Source organism: Sebastes umbrosus, chromosome 20 (genome assembly GCF_015220745.1).
Source record: "Sebastes umbrosus isolate fSebUmb1 chromosome 20, fSebUmb1.pri, whole genome shotgun sequence".
Lineage (NCBI taxonomy): Eukaryota > Metazoa > Chordata > Actinopteri > Perciformes > Sebastidae > Sebastes > Sebastes umbrosus.
This window is the reverse complement of record NC_051288.1, coordinates 27,643,658-27,656,157: the sequence shown is the minus strand read 5'-3', so window position 1 is coordinate 27,656,157 and position 12,500 is coordinate 27,643,658. Positions and strand designations below refer to the sequence as shown.

At 48.2% G+C, this 12,500-nt stretch overlaps 1 protein-coding gene across 1 annotated transcript in view; it reads left to right on the top strand.

The window, feature by feature from the left end:
• LOC119480063 overlaps positions 1–12,500 on the top strand; it is a 32,540-nt gene that overhangs the window by 1,014 nt on the left and 19,026 nt on the right. Inside the window, 4 exon segments of the mRNA XM_037756167.1 lie at positions 9,419–9,519; positions 9,521–9,637; positions 11,314–11,400; positions 11,471–11,588. Of these exon segments, the coding sequence (XP_037612095.1) occupies positions 9,433–9,519; positions 9,521–9,637; positions 11,314–11,400; positions 11,471–11,588 (409 nt within the window). The 5' untranslated portion in view covers positions 9,419–9,432.

Below are 12,500 nucleotides of genomic sequence, written 5' to 3'. Positions count from 1 at the left end.
GTTTACTCCGGGTTCTCAGGTTTCCTCCACAGTCCAAAGACATGCAGGTTAGTGTGGGTTTACTCCGGTTCTCAGGTTTCCTCCCACAGTCCAAAGACATGCAGGTTAGTGTGTGTTTACTCCGGGTTCTCAGGTTTCCTCCACAGTCCAAAGACATGCAGGTTAGCGTGGCTGCAGGTTATTGTGGGTTTACTCCGGGTTCTCAGGTTTCCTCCCACAGTCCAAAGACATGCAGGTTAGTGTGGGTTTACTCCGGTTCTCAGGTTTCCTCCCACAGTCCAAAGAGATGCAGGTTAGTGTGGGTTTACTCTGGTTCTCAGGTTTCCTCCCACAGTCCAAAGACATGCAGGTTAGTGTGGGTTTACTCAAGTTCTCAGGTTTCCTCCCACAGTCCAAAGACATGCAGGTTAGTGTGGGTTTACTCCGGGTTCTCAGGTTTCCTCCCACAGTCCAAAGACATGCAGGTTAGTGTGGGTTTACTCCGGTACTCAGGTTTCCTCCCACAGTCCAAAGAGATGCAGGTTAGTGTGGGTTTACTCCGGGTTCTCAGGTTTCCTCCCACAGTCCAAAGACATGCAGGTTAGTGTGGGTTTACTCCGGTTCTCAGGTTTCCTCCTACAGTCCACAGACATGTAGGTTAGTGTGGGTTTACTCCGGGTTCTCAGGTTTCCTCCACAGTCCAAAGACATGCATGTTAGTGTGGGTTTACTCTGGTTCTCAGGTTTCCTCCCACAGTCCAAAGAGATGCAGGTTAGTGTGGGTTTATTCCGGTTCTCAGGTTTCTTCCCACAGTCCAAAGACGAAGTCCAAGTGTGGGTTTACTCCGGTCCTCAGGTTTCCTCCCACAGTCCAAAGAGATGCAGGTTAGTGTGGGTTTATTCCGGTTCTCAGGTTTCTTCCCACAGTCCAAAGACGAAGTCCAAGTGTGGGTTTACTCCGGTCCTCAGGTTACCTCCCACAGTCCAAAGACATGCAGGTTAGTGTGGGTTTACTCCAGTTCTCAGGTTTCCTCCCACAGTCCAAAGACATGCAGGTTAGGGTGGGTTTACTCCGGTTCTCAGGTTTCCTACCACAGTCCAAAGACATGCAGGTTAGTGTGGGTTTACTCCGGGTTCTCAGGTTTCCTCCCACAGTCCAAAGACATGCAGGTTAGGGTGGGTTTACTCCGGTTCTCAGGTTTCCTCCCACAGTCCAAAGACATGCAGGTTAGTGTGGGTTTACTCCGGTTCTCAGGTTTCCTCCCACAGTCCAAAGAGATGCAGGTTAGTGTGGGTCTACTCCGGTTCTCAGGTTTCTTCCCACAGGGCAAAGACGAAGTCCAAGTGTGGGTTTACTTCGGTCCTCAGGTTTCCTCCCACAGTTCAAAGAGATGTAGGTTAGTGTGGGTTTATTCCGGTTCTCAGGTTTCCTCCCACAGTCCAAAGACATGCAGGTTAGTGTGGGTTTTCTCCGGGTTCTCAGGTTTCCTCCCACAGTCCAAAGACATGTAGGTTAGTGTGGGTTTACTCCGGGTTCTCAGGTTTCCTCCACAGTCCAAAGACATGCAGGTTAGTGTGGGTTTTCTCCGGGTTCTCAGGTTTCCTCCCACAGTCCAAAGACATGCAGGTTAGCGTGGGTTTACTCCGGGTTCTCAGGTTTCCTCCACAGTCCAAAGACATGCAGGTTAGTGTGGGTTTACTCCGGTTCTCAGGTTTCCTCCCACAGTCCAAAGACATGCAGGTTAGTGTGGGTTTACTCCGGGTTCTCAGGTTTCCTCCCACAGTCCAAAGACATGCAGGTTAGTGTGGGTTTACTCCGGTTCTCAGGTTTCCTCCCACAGTCCAAAGAGATGCAGGTTAGTGTGGGTTTACTCTGGTTCTCAGGTTTCCTCCCACAGTCCAAAGAGATACAGGTTAGTGTGGGTCTACTCCGGTTCTCAGGTTTCTTCCCACAGGGCAAAGACGAAGTCCAAGTGTGGGTTTACTTCGGTCCTCAGGTTTCCTCCCACAGTTCAAAGAGATGTAGGTTAGTGTGGGTTTATTCCGGTTCTCAGGTTTCCTCCCACAGTCCAAAGACATGCAGGTTAGTGTGGGTTTTCTCCGGGTTCTCAGGTTTCCTCCCACAGTCCAAAGACATGTAGGTTAGTGTGGGTTTACTCCGGGTTCTCAGGTTTCCTCCACAGTCCAAAGACATGCAGGTTAGTGTGGGTTTACTCCGGGTTCTCAGGTTTCCTCCCACAGTCCAAAGACATGCAGGTTAGCGTGGGTTTACTCCGGGTTCTCAGGTTTCCTCCACAGTCCAAAGACATGCAGGTTAGTGTGGGTTTACTCCGGTTCTCAGGTTTCCTCCCACAGTCCAAAGACATGCAGGTTAGTGTGTGTTTACTCCGGGTTCTCAGGTTTCCTCCACAGTCCAAAGACATGCAGGTTAGCGTGGCTGCAGGTTATTGTGGGTTTACTCCGGGTTCTCAGGTTTCCTCCCACAGTCCAAAGACATGCAGGTTAGTGTGGGTTTACTCCGGTTCTCAGGTTTCCTCCCACAGTCCAAAGAGATGCAGGTTAGTGTGGGTTTACTCTGGTTCTCAGGTTTCCTCCCACAGTCCAAAGAGATACAGGTTAGTGTGGGTCTACTCCGGTTCTCAGGTTTCTTCCCACAGGGCAAAGACGAAGTCCAAGTGTGGGTTTACTTCGGTCCTCAGGTTTCCTCCCACAGTTCAAAGAGATGTAGGTTAGTGTGGGTTTATTCCGGTTCTCAGGTTTCCTCCCACAGTCCAAAGACATGCAGGTTAGTGTGGGTTTTCTCCGGGTTCTCAGGTTTCCTCCCACAGTCCAAAGACATGTAGGTTAGTGTGGGTTTACTCCGGGTTCTCAGGTTTCCTCCACAGTCCAAAGACATGCAGGTTAGTGTGGGTTTACTCCGGGTTCTCAGGTTTCCTCCCACAGTCCAAAGACATGCAGGTTAGCGTGGGTTTACTCCGGGTTCTCAGGTTTCCTCCACAGTCCAAAGACATGCAGGTTAGTGTGGGTTTACTCCGGTTCTCAGGTTTCCTCCCACAGTCCAAAGACATGCAGGTTAGTGTGTGTTTACTCCGGGTTCTCAGGTTTCCTCCACAGTCCAAAGACATGCAGGTTAGCGTGGTTGCAGGTTATTGTGGGTTTACTCCGGGTTCTCAGGTTTCCTCCCACAGTCCAAAGACATGCAGGTTAGTGTGGGTTTACTCCGGTTCTCAGGTTTCCTCCCACAGTCCAAAGAGATGCAGGTTAGTGTGGGTTTACTCTGGTTCTCAGGTTTCCTCCCACAGTCCAAAGACATGCAGGTTAGTGTGGGTTTACTCAAGTTCTCAGGTTTCCTCCCACAGTCCAAAGACATGCAGGTTAGTGTGGGTTTACTCCGGTTCTCAGGTTTCCTCCCACAGTCCAAAGACATGCAGGTTAGTGTGGGTTTACTCCGGGTTCTCAGGTTTCCTCCCACAGTCCAAAGACATGCAGGTTAGTGTGGGTTTACTCCGGTTCTCAGGTTTCCTCCCACAGTCCAAAGAGATGCAGGTTAGTGTGGGTTTACTCTGGTTCTCAGGTTTCCTCCCACAGTCCAAAGAGATGCAGGTTAGTGTGGGTCTACTCCGGTTCTCAGGTTTCTTCCCACAGGGCAAAGACGAAGTCCAAGTGTGGGTTTACTTCGGTCCTCAGGTTTCCTCCCACAGTTCAAAGAGATGTAGGTTAGTGTGGGTTTATTCCGGTTCTCAGGTTTCCTCCCACAGTCCAAAGACATGCAGGTTAGTGTGGGTTTTCTCCGGGTCCTCAGGTTTCCTCCCACAGTCCAAAGACATGTAGGTTAGTGTGGGTTTACTCCGGGTTCTCAGGTTTCCTCCACAGTCCAAAGACATGCATGTTAGTGTGGGTTTACTCTGGTTCTCAGGTTTCCTCCCACAGTCCAAAGAGATGCAGGTTAGTGTGGGTTTATTCCGGTTCTCAGGTTTCTTCCCACAGTCCAAAGACGAAGTCCAAGTGTGGGTTTACTCCGGTCCTCAGGTTTCCTCCCACAGTCCAAAGAGATGCAGGTTAGTGTGGGTTTATTCCGGTTCTCAGGTTTCTTCCCACAGTCCAAAGACGAAGTCCAAGTGTGGGTTTACTCCGGTCCTCAGGTTACCTCCCACAGTCCAAAGACATGCAGGTTAGTGTGGGTTTACTCCAGTTCTCAGGTTTCCTCCCACAGTCCAAAGACATGCAGGTTAGTGTGGGTTTACTCCGGTTCTCAGGTTTCCTCTCACAGTCCAAAGACATGCAGGTTAGTGTGGGTTTACTCCGGGTTCTCAGGTTTCCTCCCACAGTCCAAAGACATGCAGGTTAGTGTGGGTTTACTCCGGTTCTCAGGTTTCCTCCCACAGTCCAAAGAGATGCAGGTTAGTGTGGGTTTACTCTGGTTCTCAGGTTTCCTCCCACAGTCCAAAGAGATGCAGGTTAGTGTGGGTCTACTCCGGTTCTCAGGTTTCTTCCCACAGGGCAAAGACGAAGTCCAAGTGTGGGTTTACTTCGGTCCTCAGGTTTCCTCCCACAGTTCAAAGAGATGTAGGTTAGTGTGGGTTTATTCCGGTTCTCAGGTTTCCTCCCACAGTCCAAAGACATGCAGGTTAGTGTGGGTTTTCTCCGGGTTCTCAGGTTTCCTCCCACAGTCCAAAGACATGTAGGTTAGTGTGGGTTTACTCCGGGTTCTCAGGTTTCCTCCACAGTCCAAAGACATGCAGGTTAGTGTGGGTTTACTCCGGGTTCTCAGGTTTCCTCCCACAGTCCAAAGACATGCAGGTTAGTGTGGGTTTACTCCGGGTTCTCAGGTTTCCTCCACAGTCCAAAGACATGCAGGTTAGCGTGGCTGCAGGTTATTGTGGGTTTACTCCGGGTTCTCAGGTTTCCTCCCACAGTCCAAAGACATGCAGGTTAGTGTGGGTTTACTCCGGTTCTCAGGTTTCCTCCCACAGTCCAAAGAGATGCAGGTTAGTGTGGGTTTACTCTGGTTCTCAGGTTTCCTCCCACAGTCCAAAGAGATGCAGGTTAGTGTGGGTCTACTCCAGTTCTCAGGTTTCTTCCCACAGAGCAAAGACGAAGTCCAAGTGTGGGTTTACTCCGGTTCTCAGGTTTCCTCCCACAGTCCAAAGACATGCAGGTTAGTGTGTGTTTACTCCGGGTTCTCAGGTTTCCTCCACAGTCCAAAGACATGCAGGTTAGCGTGGCTGCAGGTTATTGTGGGTTTACTCCGGGTTCTCAGGTTTCCTCCCACAGTCCAAAGACATGCAGGTTAGTGTGGGTTTACTCCGGTTCTCAGGTTTCCTCCCACAGTCCAAAGAGATGCAGGTTAGTGTGGGTTTACTCTGGTTCTCAGGTTTCCTCCCACAGTCCAAAGAGATGCAGGTTAGTGTGGGTCTACTCCGGTTCTCAGGTTTCTTCCCACAGAGCAAAGACGAAGTCCAAGTGTGGGTTTACTTCGGTCCTCAGGTTTCCTCCCACAGTCCAAAGAGATGCAGGTTAGTGTGGGTTTACTCCGGTTCTCAGGATTCCTCCCACAGTCCAAAGACATGTAGGTTAGTGTGGGTTTACTCCGGTTCTCAGGTTTCCTCCCATAGTCCAAAGACATGTAGGTTAGTGTGGGTTTATTCCGGTTCTCAGGTTTCCTCCCACAGTCCAAAGACATGCAGGTTAGTGTGGGTTTTCTCCGGGTTCTCAGGTTTCCTCCCACAGTCCAAAGACATGTAGGTTAGTGTGGGTTTACTCCGGGTTCTCAGGTTTCCTCCACAGTCCAAAGACATGCAGGTTAGTGTGGGTTTACTCCGGGTTCTCAGGTTTCCTCCCACAGTCCAAAGACATGCAGGTTAGTGTGGGTTTACTCCGGGTTCTCAGGTTTCCTCCACAGTCCAAAGACATGCAGGTTAGCGTGGCTGCAGGTTATTGTGGGTTTACTCCGGGTTCTCAGGTTTCCTCCCACAGTCCAAAGACATGCAGGTTAGTGTGGGTTTACTCCGGTTCTCAGGTTTCCTCCCACAGTCCAAAGAGATGCAGGTTAGTGTGGGTTTACTCTGGTTCTCAGGTTTCCTCCCACAGTCCAAAGAGATGCAGGTTAGTGTGGGTCTACTCCAGTTCTCAGGTTTCTTCCCACAGAGCAAAGACGAAGTCCAAGTGTGGGTTTACTCCGGTTCTCAGGTTTCCTCCCACAGTCCAAAGACATGCAGGTTAGTGTGTGTTTACTCCGGGTTCTCAGGTTTCCTCCACAGTCCAAAGACATGCAGGTTAGCGTGGCTGCAGGTTATTGTGGGTTTACTCCGGGTTCTCAGGTTTCCTCCCACAGTCCAAAGACATGCAGGTTAGTGTGGGTTTACTCCGGTTCTCAGGTTTCCTCCCACAGTCCAAAGAGATGCAGGTTAGTGTGGGTTTACTCTGGTTCTCAGGTTTCCTCCCACAGTCCAAAGAGATGCAGGTTAGTGTGGGTCTACTCCGGTTCTCAGGTTTCTTCCCACAGAGCAAAGACGAAGTCCAAGTGTGGGTTTACTTCGGTCCTCAGGTTTCCTCCCACAGTCCAAAGAGATGCAGGTTAGTGTGGGTTTACTCCGGTTCTCAGGATTCCTCCCACAGTCCAAAGACATGTAGGTTAGTGTGGGTTTACTCCGGTTCTCAGGTTTCCTCCCATAGTCCAAAGACATGTAGGTTAGTGTGGGTTTATTCCGGTTCTCAGGTTTCCTCCCACAGTCCAAAGACATGCAGGTTAGTGTGGGTTTTCTCCGGGTTCTCAGGTTTCCTCCCACAGTCCAAAGACATGCAGGTTAGTGTGGGTTTTCTCCGGGTTCTCAGGTTTCCTCCCACAGTCCAAAGACATGTAGGTTAGTGTGGGTTTACTCCGCTTCTCAGGTTTCCTCCCACAGTCCAAAGACATGCAGGTTAGTGTGGGTTTACTCCGGGTTCTCAGGTTTCCTCCACAGTCCCCCCTGCGACCCCTAACGGGAGAAGCGGTTGCAGATGATGGATGTTTGCAGAGCTTCAGACTGGATTAATCATAATAATTATTATTATTATGATTATTGTTATTATTATAATCGAAATAAATCCGGTCCGTTATATAAATTGTAAAACAACACATATTTTTCGGGTATTGATTATTGATTTGACTACTTCAGCTCTGGGCTCACACACTCACACACACTCACACACTCTCACACACGCACACACGCACTCACACGCACACACACACGCACACACACACTCACACGCACACACACACACACACACTTAACAGGGAGGCGGCTCTTTGATCTGAGAGCAGCTCCGTTTACCGGAGCTTTAATCGGTTTGTACCGAGACAGAGAGAGAGAGAGAGAGAGAGACTCCGTGACCGGAACGCGGCTCTGCTGCACGGGGCTCCGGTACTTCTCTACCTCCGCGGGGAGCCGCATCGTCCGCTGCTGCCGTGACAGTCAGACGGTCTCTCTGTCTCGCTGTCTGTCTCTCTGTCTGTCTCTCTGTCTCTCTGTCTGTCTCTCTGTCTCTCTGTCTCTCTGTCTCTCTGTCTGTCTCTCTGTCTCTCTGTCTGTCTCTCTGTCTCTCTCTCTGTCTCTCTGTCTCTCTGTCTGTCTCTCTGTCTCTCTGACTGTCGGTATTCTAACGTGACGGTAGTTCCCGGTCTCTCCCGGTGTGTTTACTCTGTCACCTCTTACCGGAGGAGGATGATCTGATCCGCCGCTCAGGACGTGACCGGACCGGTTAGAGTCTGAGGAGCAGTTTCTACCGGGACAGAAGCTCCGAGGAGGCTCCGCGGGTCGGTGGGTGGTCTTCATCACCTTCATCACCTTCATCATCATCATCATCATCATCAGGACACTGAACTATGAGGACCAGCAGACACACGAGTCTGTTAGTTAGTTAGTAGAACATCTAGTAGAACATCTAGAGGAACATCTAGTAGAACATCTAGAGGAACATCTAGTGGGACATCTAGTGGGACATCTAGTGGAACAACTAGAGGAACATCTAGTAGAACAACTAGAGGAACATCTAGTGGAACAACTAGAGGAACATCTAGTAGAACAACTAGAGGAACATCTAGTGGGACATCTAGTGGAACAACTAGAGGAACATCTAGTGGATCAACTAGTGGAACATCTAGTAGAACATCTAGAGGGACATCTAGTGGGACATCTAGTGGAACAACTAGAGGAACATCTAGTGGATCAACTAGTGGAACATCTAGTAGAACATCTAGAGGAACATCTAGTAGAACATCTAGTGGAACATCTAGTAGAACATCTAGAGGAACATCTAGTGGGACATCTAGTGGAACATCTAGTAGAACATCTAGAGGAACATCTAGTGGGACATCTAGTGGAACAACTAGAGGAACATCTAGTGGATCAACTAGTGGAACATCTAGTAGAACATCTAGAGGAACATCTAGTGGAACAACTAGAGGAACATCTAGTGGAACATCTAGTGGAACATCTAGTAGAACATCTAGAGGAACATCTAGTGGAACAACTAGTGGGACATCTAGTGGAACAACTAGAGGAACATCTAGTGGAACATTTAGTGGGACATCTAGTGGAACAACTAGAGGAACATCTAGTGGATCAACTAGTGGAACAACTAGAGGAACATCTAGTAGAACATCTAGAGGAACATCTAGTGGAACATCTAGTGGGACATCTAGTGGAACAACTAGAGGAACATCTAGTGGATCAACTAGTGGAACATCTAGTAGAACATCTAGAGGAACATCTAGTGGAACAACTAGAGGAACATCTAGTGGAACATCTAGTGGAACATCTAGTGGAACACCTAGAGGAACATCTAGTGGAACAACTAGAGGAACATCTAGTGGATCAACTAGAGGAACATCTAGTGGATCAACTAGTGGAACATCTAGTAGAACATCTAGAGGAACATCTAGTGGAACAACTAGAGGAACATCTAGTGGAACATCTAGTGGAACATCTAGTGGAACACCTAGAGGAACATCTAGTGGAACAACTAGAGGAACATCTAGTGGATCAACTAGAGGAACATCTAGGGGAACATCTACTAGAACATGTAGAGGAACATCTAGTGGAACATCTAGTAGAACATCAGACCTGTTTCAGTGTGTTTATTCGTCTCTAACAGAGAGGATTCTTCTCTTCAGGATTCTGTTGGACTTTGTGCAGTTTAATGATGATCAGATATTGAACGGTTATTAATTGATGAATGTTATTGATCAGACTGATGAGACTGATCAGACTGATCAGACTGATGAGTGTTTAAACTCTTCTAATATCTGCTCTCTGTTTTCTTTTCCTTTATTCTTCCTTCATCTCTTCATGTGTGTGCAGTGCATGCTGGGTACTTTATCTTGTTTATTTAAATTCAGCAGGTAACAGTCTGACCCATTAATCTGCTTCTGAGTCCTGATTGGTCTACCTGTCTGTCAGGTGGTGATGTCATCATGATGCTGCCGGTATCCAGGTTCAAAGGTCAGCCGGTCGGCATGGTGACCACAGCAGCACCCTGGCTGTCCTTCAGCAGTGACCCCCCCCCCCCCCCACTGGCTCTGGTTGGCCAGCTGGTCAGCAGCGATGTACCAGGCCACGCCCCCTCTGGTGTTCTACCCCCCCGCTGTGTGGATACCTGAACACACACACCTGATACAGGTAACACACACACACAAACACACCTGATACAGGTAACACACCTACCTGATACAGGTAACACACACACACAAACACACCTGATACAGGTAACACACCTACCTGATACAGGTAACACACACACACAAACACACCTGATACAGGTAACACACCCCCTGGGCGTCCGTCCCCTCCTGGGCGTCACTCCTGGGCGTCCCTCCCGGGGACTGGTTTGATAGTTTGGTGGTTTGGTAGTTTGGTATTTGGGTAGTTTGGTAGTTTGGTGGTTTGGTAGTTTGATAGTTTGGTAGTTTGGTAGTTTGATAGTTTGGTAGTTTGATAGTTTGATAATTTGGTGGTTTGGTAGTTTGGTAGTTTGATAGTTTGGTAGTTTGATAGTTTGGTTCTTTGGTAGTTTGGTGGTTTGGTGGTTTGGTAGTTTGATAGTTTGGTAGTTTGATAGTTTGGTGGTTTGGTAGTCTGGTAGTTTGGTGGTTTGGTAGTTTGGTGGTTTGGTAGTTTGGTATTTGGGTGGTTTGGTAGTTTGGTAGTTTGGTAGTTTGGTGGTTTGGTAGTTTGGTATTTGGGTGGTTTGGTAGTTTGGTAGTTTGATAGTTTGGTCGTTTGATAGTTTGATAGTTTGATAGTTTGGTAGTTTGGTAGTTTGGTAGTTTGATAGTTTGGTAGTTTGATAGTTTGATAGTTTGGTAGTTTGGTAGTTTGATAGTTTGATAGTTTGGTGGTTTGGTAGTTTGGTGGTTTGGTAGTTTGATAGTTTGGTAGTTTGGTAGTTTGATAGTTTGATAGTTTGATAGTTTGGTAGTTTGGTAGTTTGATAGTTTGGTAGTTTGATAGTTTGGTGGTTTGGTAGTTTGGTGGTTTGGTGGTTTGGTAGTTTGATAGTTTGGTAGTTTGGTAGTTTGATAGTTTGATAGTTTGATAATTTGGTAGTTTGGTAGTTTGATAGTTTGGTAGTTTGATAGTTTGGTGGTTTGGTAGTTTGGTGGTTTGGTGGTTTGGTGGTTTGGTAGTTTGGTAGTTTGGTAGTTTGATAGTTTGGTAGTTTGATAGTTTGATAATTTGGTGGTTTGGTAGTTTGATAGTTTGGTAGTTTGATAGTTTGGTGGTTTGGTAGTTTGGTGGTTTGGTGGTTTGGTAGTTTGGTGGTTTGGTATTTTGGTGGTTTGGTGGATTGGTAGTTTGGTAGTTTGAGTCATCAGCCGTCTGATCTGCGGCGTCTCTACTAGAGTTGATCTTCCTCTGCAGACGGAGATCAGATGAAAGTTTAATGAGGCCTGAAGGCAGCGAGGGAATAATGTCTGTTAATTACATCATCTACAGCTCCGAGCATCAACTCACTGTAACACCAACAGACCGACCTGGAGTCAGTTACACGCAACATGTTACAGACAGTCACTGACCTGGACTCTAGAGTTCCTGTGGTTCTACTGGTTCTTTACGTGACTCTAGAGTTCCTGTGGTTCTCCGGTTCTTTACGTGACTCTAGAGTTCCTGTGGTTCTACTGGTTCTTTATGTTACTCTTTACGTGACTCTAGAGTTCCTGTGATTCTCCGGTTCTTTATGTTACTCTTTACGTGACTCTAGAGTTCCTGTGGTTCTCCGGTTCTAAGTAGGTGACACATGGAGGAGAAACTATCAAATAAAAATGTGGAACCATCTACTGTTGTTGTTGTTTCAGTGGGAACGTCCAGCTGTTGAAGTGGTTCCTCTGGTTCCTCCGTTCTATCGCTCTTCACCTCTTCATTCTCCTCATCCTCTCCCCAAGGTACACAAACACACACACACACACACACACACACACTAGCATGATGCTAACATGCTAACATGTTTTACAGGAAGTGGGCGTGTTCCAGCGGAGAGACAAGCCCCTCCTCCTGACCAATCACATCATCCAGAGGCCAGAGGGACCCGCCCCCCGGACACGCCTCCTGCTGTCGTCCTCTCGTCACTCAGGTACGACATCACCTGACGCAGGTGGGCGGAGCCAGAAGCAGCTCTCTGATTGGCCGGGAGATTGAAATCATCCGTCCAATCAGAAGCGAGGCTCCTCTGTTAGCCCCTCCCCCTCCTTCCTGCTCGAGGTCTGTCATGTGACCTGGTGTTTAGTTTACTTCCTCCATGATGGCGTCCAATCAGATCACAGTGTTCTGACCCAGAACAGGTGAGTCAGCTCCAGATGGAGGCGGGGCCTCTCTGGTTCTGGTTCTGGTTCTGGCTCAGCATCATTTCCTGTGGTGACCAATCAGCCAATCAGCTGCCTTCATTCTGCTGCCAGTCAGCTGGAATCAAACCAGCGACTCCTGGAGGCCAGATGTGTTTTTTTGGGGCGACTGCATTCACGTCTGCCACATTGCCATGACAACAGTAGTTATTGCTGGGAGCTGATGGCGACGTGGCTCGCTGCTCACACACACACACACACACACACACACACACACACACACACGGAGAAGTGCTGTCAGATGTAATATGAAGATGATTGGTCAATTTAGAATCAGCCAGTGGTGCATGATGGGAAATATCTGCTGCTTCAGATCAGAGACGGCAGACGAGTTTCTGTCGTTACGAGTTTATCGAACGACGTTGACGCGTCGAAACAACGACATATCTGGGATCAATAGAGTATTGATCAGTATGGGTATTGATTAGATATTAGTGTGTTATATTTCACAGTGAATGTGCTGCTCAGACGTCACTGAGAGTAAATATGAACTACAGATAGTTAAATGTGGTGTGTGATAAATATGAACCCGAGCAGAGCGTCGTGCTGCGTTCAGCGTCTCTACACAGATGTTCTATTGTGGCTGTGATGCTGCTGTCAACAGATTTAGGTCAGTGTTTCCTGAAAGGAGCAGAACTGTGTGG